The sequence below is a fragment of the Gossypium raimondii genome, chromosome 3 (assembly GCF_025698545.1).
Source record: "Gossypium raimondii isolate GPD5lz chromosome 3, ASM2569854v1, whole genome shotgun sequence".
Lineage (NCBI taxonomy): Eukaryota > Viridiplantae > Streptophyta > Magnoliopsida > Malvales > Malvaceae > Gossypium > Gossypium raimondii.
This window is the reverse complement of record NC_068567.1, coordinates 9582644-9592355: the sequence shown is the minus strand read 5'-3', so window position 1 is coordinate 9592355 and position 9712 is coordinate 9582644. Positions and strand designations below refer to the sequence as shown.

The 9712-nt window shown below is 35.3% G+C and overlaps 1 protein-coding gene across 1 annotated transcript; it reads left to right on the top strand.

The window, feature by feature from the left end:
- The first annotated feature begins 6785 nt into the window (after positions 1–6785).
- Positions 6786–9505, top strand: LOC105797084 (alcohol dehydrogenase class-P). Its single transcript, XM_012627013.2, has 10 exons — positions 6786–7054; positions 7273–7409; positions 7494–7540; positions 7631–7956; positions 8072–8154; positions 8255–8330; positions 8439–8500; positions 8644–8739; positions 8827–8988; positions 9171–9505. Exons 1-10 carry the CDS (start codon positions 7021–7023, stop codon positions 9285–9287), a joined length of 1140 nt encoding a protein of 379 aa, XP_012482467.1. The 5' UTR covers positions 6786–7020; the 3' UTR covers positions 9288–9505.
- Positions 9506–9712: the final 207 nt, after the last annotated feature.

The following is a 9712-nucleotide window of genomic DNA, read 5'->3' as shown; positions in this document are numbered from 1 at the left end:
TGAGGTTATAGTGGAGTACATTGAAGCCAGTAATTCTATCTCCCTGGGCAGCAGTGGAATAGATTGAAGATTACAGATCTTATCTCCCTAAGCAGTAGTGGAGTAGATCGAAGATGGCGGATTTTACCTCCCTGATGTTGCAGTGGAGTACATTGAAGCCAGTAATTCTATCTCCCTGGGCAGCAGTGGAATAGATTGAAGATTACAGATCTTATCTCCCTAAGCAGTAGTGGAGCAGATCGAAGATGGCGAATTTTACCTCCCTGAGGTTACAGTGGAGTACATTGAAGCAGTAATTCTATTTCCCTGGACAGCAGTGGAATAGACTGAAGATTTTAGATCTTGCCTTCCTGCATAGACAGCGAAGCAGATCGTAGACGGCGGATTTTACCTCCCTGAGGTTACAGTGGAGACATTGAAGCTAGTAATTCTATCTCCATGAGCAACAGTGGAATAGATTGAAGATTTCAGATCTTATCTCCCTAAGCAGTAGTGGAGCAGATCGAAGATGGCAGATTTTACCTCCCTGAGGTTACAATGGAGTATATTGAAGCCAGTAATTCTATCTCCTTGGGCAGCAGTGGAATAGATTGAAGATTTCAGATCTTATCTCCCTAAGCAGTAGTGGAGCAGATCAAAGATGGCGAATTTTACCTCTCTGTGGTTACAGTGGAGTATATTGAAGCCAGTAATTCTATCTCCCTGGGCAGCAGTGGAATAGATTGAAGATTTCAGATCTTGTCTCCCTAAGCAGTAGTAGAGCAGATCAAGGATGGCGGATTTTACCTCCCTAAGGTTATAGTGGAGTACATTGAAGCCAGTAGTTCTATCTCCCTGGGCAGCAGTGGAATAGATTGAAGATTGCAGATCTTATCTCCCTAAGCAGTAGTGGAGCAGATCGAAGATGACGGATTTTACCTCCCTGAGGTTACAATGGAGTATATTGAAGCCAGTAATTCTATCTCCATGGGCAGCAGTAGAATAGATTGAAGATTTCAGATCTTGTCTCCCTAAGCAGTAGTGGAGCAGATCAAGGATGGCGGATTTTACCTCCCTGAGGTTACAGTGGAGACATGAAGCCAGTAATTCTATCTCTATAGCAACAGTGGAATAGATTGAAGATTTCAGATCTTATCTCCCTAAGCAGTAGTGGAGCAGATCAAAGATGGCAGATTTTACCTCCCTGAGGTTGCAGTGGAGTATATTGAAGCCAGTAATTCTATCTCCCCAGTCGGCAGTGGAATCGATCGAAGAAAGTAGATCTTGTCTTCATGTATTGGCGTGAAGTAGATCGAAGAAAGCATATATTGTCTTCCCATACTAGTGGTGAAGTAGATCGAAGATACAAGTCTTATCTCCCTGAAGTTGCAGTGGAGCAGACAGAAGTAACCAATCCAATATCCTTGAAGTTGCAATAGAGTGGATTAAGACCACAGATCTCATCTCTCTGAAGTTGCAGTAGAGTAGATCGCATCAGGCTTATCTTTAAGTTGTAGCAGAACAAATTGAAGCTACAAGTCTTATCTCCCTGAAGTTGCAGTGGAGCAGATTAAAGATAGCAAATTGAGAAGCTACAGCATATGACTTCTATCTCCCTGACATTGCAGTGGAGTAGATTGAAACACTAGTTCCTATACCTCTGAAGATGCAGTAGGAAGGAATAAGGCTACTTGAAGAAGAGAAGCACTGAAGAAATCAAGGCTTAGCAAGACTAGGCACAATTGGGCTTTTTAGTCTTTGCTCTGTTCCCGTTACACGACAACAAGCAAAGAGGGGCAACTGTAATAAGCCCAATTGGCCCGGGCCCACACAAAACAAAGTAGGTAGGCTTTTTTTTTGTAATAACAGGCCTAAACCCATCTAAGGCCCAATTTTTACAAGCCCAACAAGCAGCCCATAACATTTTCAACAGAAAAAAAACAAAAAACCTAGTGCAGCAAGCTTGAGCCAGCCACGCTCCCATCTTAAACAAGTCCCCGCCTCCAGCAGTCTCAAGCGCAGCACGTCTCGGAGACCGACTCCCCACGCGCGTTGTGCTCTCCGCAACGAACCTGCAAACACGGATTCAAAGAATCCGAAAGAGAAAAAATAGCAAAAACATATTATACTTGATTTATTTTGTTTCTTTTTTGGGCTATATATATAAAACCATATATTTTATAAAGGAGGGGGAACTGTATCAAAATTATTAAAAAATGAAAACAGAGAGAAATCGAAGAGAAAGAAAAAGTTTTTAGAAGGTGATTTTCTATTTGGTTCGTTTTTTCCCCCTTAGATTTATTATTTTGTGTACAAAACGGAAAGGAAAAGGTAGAGAAGGACTTACCATTGTGAGTGTTGCCGAAAGACCCCTTTGTTCCGTCGTCATCGGAGTGAGAGGGGTCTGAAATGGCAGAGAGGAAGGGCCACGGCGTAGCTTCAAATGGAAGAGAGGGGAAAATGATTTAGGGTTTTTTTAATTGGGATTTATAGGGCTTAAAACGAAGTCGTTTGGGGCCTGTTTCAGTGGCCCCAAAACGGCGCCGTTTGGTGCCATGACCCGCGCGGTGACCCGACCCGAAGGGGAGGATCCGCGCGCTCTGACGTCACATGGTCTATTTGCACAATTGGCCCTTCCTTTTTTGCAACGCTTTTCAATTAAATCCTTTTAACTTATTTTAGCAATTGGGCCGCATATTTTATTTTTGTTTCAATTGGGTCCCCCGTTGCGCTGCGTTTTGGAAGGATGGGATAATTCCCCTTTTGGTCCTCCGTTGTCGCGTGCGCGTTCAAGTGGGTCCTTTCTTTTTAAATTTATTCTAAATCTGCCCCATTTTTTCATTTTTAATTCAATTTAATCCATTTTAGTTTCTTATCATAATTATGCTATACCCTTATTTTATTTTATTTTATTTATTGTTATTATTATTAACATTATTATTGTTATTATTCCATTCATACATACGCATATTTTATGTATAACATACATGCATATTTAATATATATTTTAAGCTTTTATACATGCATGCATACATTTCGTTCGTACATTTTAAAATTTCCTTTTATAGTTTTTATTTTTCTTTCACATGCTCATATTTTATACATACTTACACATTCTTTATTTTGTAAATATATATGTATATATAATTTTATATTTTATTTTATTGATTCACATGTACATATTTTATTTATTATTATTTTATCTTCACCACTCCCACATTTAAAATACACATACATTTTCTATAATATATTTATGTACACATTTTCTTTAAAATCATTGTAAATATTTTTATCATTTTATATATACATATTGTACATATATACATAAGCATTTAAATGTGCACATATTTTCATGGTTTACCTACATAGATATACTTATACATTTTTATTTCGAAAATATATACACATATGCATATCTTTATACTTTTATTTTATTTTTACAATTTACATATACATTTTAAATTAAAGTATTTGTTCCATGTTGTACCTCAACCCTTTTTAGCATCCATTTTAAAAATATATATTTTGATTTTCTCAAAGTATTTAAATCATCCTGTTTTATAAATTCCAAAATATTTGGTATTCATGGTTCTCGAGGAAGGTCGTGTCCTAACTTACTGGATCGCGATTATTTTTCGATGAATTTAGAAAGCCAAGTATTTGTTTTGCAATAAATTCGCAAATTTTAAATAAAAGCTTATTCTCGGGAATTCAAAATGTTGGGTCCTAACTTACTGGTCAAGACATTTTCTTCTCGAAATAAGAATTTTCAAAAGCAAAAGGCAGTATTCGGGTATTTTGAAGATTTAAAAACATTGTGCCCTAACTCACTGGGTGTGGTATTTTATTTCTTTGAAATAAGAATATCTTATTATTTTAATTCGTTTATGAAATAAGAAGTTTCCTTTTAAAATCTTTTCAAATTTTCGACACCAAGGCATTAAAAAAATCAATTTGGTACCAATTTTGGGCGTTACGAGGGTGCTAATCCTTCCTCGTGCGTAACTGACTCCCGAACCTGTTTTCTCAAATTTCGTAGACCAAAATTATTTTTAAGGTGGGCCGATCACACCTTAATAAAGGATCGGTGGCGACTCCAGTTTTATTTTCAAAGTCGACAACTAAATTTTTGTTTTCAAAAAAACGGTTTCGACAGAGAGTTTAGAAGAGTTACCCTACCACTTCAAAATTTTAGCTTCTAAACAAACTATTTCTTGATTTTTCCACTGCATGCAACCGTCCTCTTCTCTAGCTTCTATATTCTCCTTTTCTTACTTATTGTCGGTTGAAAATAATGAAGAAAAGATGAACACTAATGTGGCTTTGTTTTATTATAATTAATATTACTAAGCTAATTACCAAATTAACCTTTTTAATTTAATAACAAAACCTTTTAATGGTGGTCCATTACCGTCCACTTGCCTATATAGTGGCCAAATATCATTTTAAGGACTTATCAATTAATAAGTCATAGTAATTTAGTATTTTAACAAATAGAAAGTCACTTTTGCATTTTACGCTATTAAGCCCTTTTTATCAAATTAAACAATCAGTCTGTAAAATTAATTCACTAAAATTTCACCCATGCATTCTAACATGCTGTAAACACATAAAATAATATTAAAATAATCTTACGATCTCAAATTTGTGGTTCCAAAGTTACTGTTCCGACTAGGATCTAAATCGGGTTGTTACACAAACAATTATATGTAATATTTGCTTCAGGGAATATGCCAAAATCTTTAAATATCTAAAAAAAAAAATTGCAACTTCAAGTACATCCAACCATAACGAGCTTTAGATAGAATTATCATATTTTATTGCTCATAAATAGATCTTTCAAAGTCAAATATTTTGCTTCCAACCCCTTAATGGGGATGATGACAAAAGAAGGTCACAAAGATAATCACAATCAATTCAATTTAAAAACAAGAGTAATCAAAACTCAATCCTCCCTTTTTCATCCTTTCAAAATAGATATTTATAGCAATAGTGATTCATATGAAATATAATATTTTCCTCATTCACAATCTCAATATGAGATCCATTACAAATAACTTTTAAAAGTAATGTATTAACCATCATAAATTTTGTGCTTTTAGATAGTGATATATTTTCTCTTCAAGCTTTCAACTAATTTTGTACTATCAAATATTTGAATAATATTTGTTTGTTTCAATACCAAATAAGATAAATATTTTCTATCTGTAATGATAGATTTCATTGGTACATTTTCATATCATTCCTCAAAGAATATTAATGAAACAAAATATTTGGGCATACGCCACATATGTGGCCAATAATTTCATATCACATTGATAACATAAGTTATCTTTACCCTTTGAAAAGTTTTCTTGAGAAATCTCATTGTTCTCTTATTTATTACTATGTTCCCACTTTTAGTGGTCTATGAGTATATATTTTATTTTCTTTATATTTACATTCACTTCGGGGAATGCAATAGATTTACTAGGACGAACTTATAAACGTCCCAATAGATTCTTTATTTCATAATCACCATCGCAAACATGCATGAATTTTAAATTAGAATTTCTCCACTCATGTTGTCATGATTAGTCTCCAATTATAATAAACATGATAAAATAAATAAAATATAGTAAATATATCTGAAGATCTTTAACATCATCGTCATCACCTTGACAAATCTATTCTTTACCCATGCTTGTACAATTATAAATCAAAGATCGGGAATAAGAACCACAATTCATTCTGAGATTGAATCTTTTAACATCCTGAAGATGAAGTTGTAAGGGAGAAAGTTTAAGGTGAAAAGGAATTTGATTTGTGGGGTGACTTCGAAAGATTTTGAAAAAATAGAGCATCTTCGTGTTGATAACGTGTTATCAAATAAAGAGAGATGGAGAGAATAAAGAACAAAGAAAATATGAAAGCAATAGAGAATGAGATTTATTGATCAAAAGGGGTGATTACAATGCTTTATCAGAGTCTCTATTTATAGGCATAAGAAGTATAGAAGAAATAGGGATCTAATTCTAATAACTATTAGAATTTAAAATACATCAAACTTTATCTTGATCATAATGGACATCCACTTAATAAGATATTCATAACAATTTATGGTTTTTATATATTTTTATAATTTTTCTGATTTTCCTTATTATTCTATATATTTTTAATATTTTCATGGAAAAAGCATTAAATTAAACTAAAAGTTATTATTTGACACCATCTAATTGATCCATAATTTATTTTAACGATTAATGTGGTCAATGATGGAAACAATTAACAAAGAAGCTTAACTAATTATTTTAGTTGACAATAAAGGCTTAATTAAGTGTAAAATTAATTCAGAGGGTTAATTGATTTGTTTACATATTCTTAATGTTTTTTTACGTATAAACCTAAAAATAAATTTATTGGTTAGAAAATACTTTTAAACTAAAAGGAAACCGCGATGTTTATTTGGTGAAAGAAGGAAAAACCCTAAATATTAGATTTGGATGAACCGATGAATCCATAGTAAATGCTGGATTTGAATAACAAGTGGAAATCAATACGCCTAATCTTGTTTTTCAGCCAGAAAAAGGAAAATCAGTAGGCCCAGTTCTCTTCATAACCCCACGTCGATTGATGCCTTAGGAATTAAAAACGGCATATAGGAATTAAAAAACAAAAAATCAGAACAAATCAAGGTTCCATGAGGCGCCCATGATTGTGCTGAATAGTTTTCAACTAACCCAGCCGCATAAACCAAAGAACCAAGGTTAATATAATACTACATATTGACATATTAAAAATCATGCATAAAAAGTTACGGACACAAATACAAAACCATGACAACAGTGAATACTGCTACACAAAACCAGACACAGTTTCGTCTTGGAAAGGAAAAAGCAAACCATTGCTGTGCTTTGCGTAATTTAGCGAGCTGGAAATGGGTTTCCCTATAAATAGAATCTTGCTAGCTTTCTTCTTTCATCATAAACAACATACATAAGAAAAATAAACAAGTGATCAGATAAACAAAAAAAGAAGTCTTTATTTCTGTTAACAGCCATTATGAGTACTGCTGGTCAGGTCATCCGTTGCAGAGGTGATCAATCGACTCTCCCTCTCTGATATGCAACTGTTTCTGGTTATAGGATCACTGTTCTTTGTTGGGTTTTTTTTTTCTGAGATCTCTGGTTTTGTTTGTTTTCTGGTGGTTTTGATGCTTGTTAAAACTTTCTCTTTGTTTTGTCCATCTTGTGACTGATTAATGGGTTGTTTGGCGATTGCTTTGCTAATTCAGTGGTTTTGGTATTATTGCAGCTGCGGTGGCATGGGAGTCGGGGAAGCCACTGTCAATAGAGGAAGTGGAAGTGGCACCACCGCAGAAGGATGAAGTCCGTATTAAGATACTCTTCACTTCTTTATGTCACACCGATGTCTACTTCTGGGATGCTAAGGTTCACACTTCTCTTTTTTTCTTACTTCAACTTGTTAGGAGAAAGATTTTCAATCTGACTCTGACATTGTTTCTGTTATTGCAGGGACAAAATCCTCTTTTTCCTCGCATACTTGGTCACGAAGCTGGAGGGTATGTATATGCCAGTCTAAATATTTACAGTTCCTATAATATTCTTATTATGTGTATACGCATTAACCCTTATCTTTGATTTTTGTTTAGGATTGTGGAGAGTGTAGGAGAGGGCGTGACTGATCTAAAGCCAGGTGACCATGTTCTCCCCATCTTCACTGGGGAATGCAAGGAGTGTCCCCATTGCTTGTCTGAAGAGAGTAACATGTGTGATCTCCTCCGAATCAACACTGACAGGGTTGGAATGATTAATGATGGAAAATCCAGGTTTTCCGTCAATGGGAAGCCTATCTACCACTTCCTTGGCACCTCTACTTTCAGCGAATACACTGTCGTCCATGTCGGTCAGGTCGCCAAGATCAATCCACATGCTCCACTTGATAAAGTTTGTGTTCTGAGCTGCGGGATGTCCACAGGTTAGTTAGTGACTAAATTTTTCTCCCCCCCCCCCCTTCTTTGGGACATGTAAAAGATGTAAATGAAAGTGAGGAAGTTCTTGTTTCACAACTTGTTTTGCTTTTGTTCTTGTAGGTTTTGGTGCCACTGTGAATGTTGCTAAACCCAAAAAGGGTCAATCTGTTGCGATTTTCGGACTAGGCGCTGTCGGTCTTGCTGTGAGTTATTCTTGTCGCTTTGATTTTATATTTTCTTTTTCTTGGCAACTAGAAAGAGTGTAGGACTCATTTATCATTAATTCTCTGTTCTGCAATTTAGGCTGCCGAAGGAGCAAGAGTTTCCGGTGCTTCGAGGATCATTGGCGTTGATTTGAACCCCAGCAGATTCGAACAAGGTAGCATTGGTTTTGTAGTTACTTGAGCAAGACATTCCAAGATCGGTTATGTTTCTGGGTAAGCAAAGTTACAAAACTGATCATGTTTATTCTTATTACTTGTTGCAGCCAAGAAATTCGGTGTTACAGAGTCTGTGAATCCAAAAGATTACAACAAACCTGTCCAAGAGGTTGGTTCCCACTTGAAAATTCATTTCTATATGCATCCTGCTGGATTCTGATTGGAACATAACCATTAGTTACTAGGGCCACCTTGCGTAAAACCTGTCAACTTGTTATGGGATCCTTATTGAGAAATGATTCTAATGATCAGGTCGTTGTTGAGATGACTGGTGGAGGAGTCGATCGCAGTGTTGAATGTACGGGGAGTATCCAGGCCATGATTTCTGCATTTGAATGCGTCCACGATGTAAATAGCTTCACAACATTTTCCTCTTCATCAATGATGCTAGATTATATCATTTTTCATGTTTAGCTGAAATGACTTGATTTTCAGGGGTGGGGAGTTGCGGTGCTTGTGGGTGTTCCAAACAAAGACGATGAATTCAAAACTCACCCAGTGAATCTGCTGAATGAGAAGACTCTCAAGGGTACTTTCTTTGGAAACTACAAACCTCGTTCTGACATTCCTGCTGTTGTGGAGAAATATATGAACAAGGTGAGGTTATCTTCCTGTTTATTGGAACCAAGAGTGAGTGTTGAACACCAAAACAGAATGTGTTTGATATTTGTGCATGAATATGTAAATGCTGGTTCGAATATGTATTGGACATGAGTACATTTTCTCTTGCATACAAATATACTAACAGACAGTAAACACTGATATCTTTGATGTTGCAGGAACTTGAGCTAGATAAATTCATCACACACACTGTGCCTTTCTCAGAGATCAACAAGGCATTTGAGTTGATGCTGGCGGGTGAGGGACTGAGATGTGTGATTCGCATGGATGCATAAGGAGTGGCTGGCCTGGATTTTTCATACAAGGATGATGGAGTTTTCATTTTTATATTTATATGTGCAAAGAGTGATTAAGGAAATGAATAATGAATTCTACATGATTTTACTGTTTTTCATAGAATTCTCCTACAGTTTGAATATCAGATTAAATAAGAGACTCAATCATGTATTCCAAACTTTTATTAAATAATGATTGCATCTTTCTCTTCTGTTTACTTTTTTCTGTTCTTTTTTTTCGAGTTTCTAATAGTTGCTCTCAAACAAGTGCATCTTCAACAGTTTTAACTTTCCTTGTTTTTGTTTATCAACCATTATCTTTTTTAATTCTTCTTTTAGTCATCTCATTACTCTTTCCTCCATTAATTCTAGTGTCATTATATCTATTTTCATCCTCGAAAGGTTCGACTAAAATCTCATTGGTT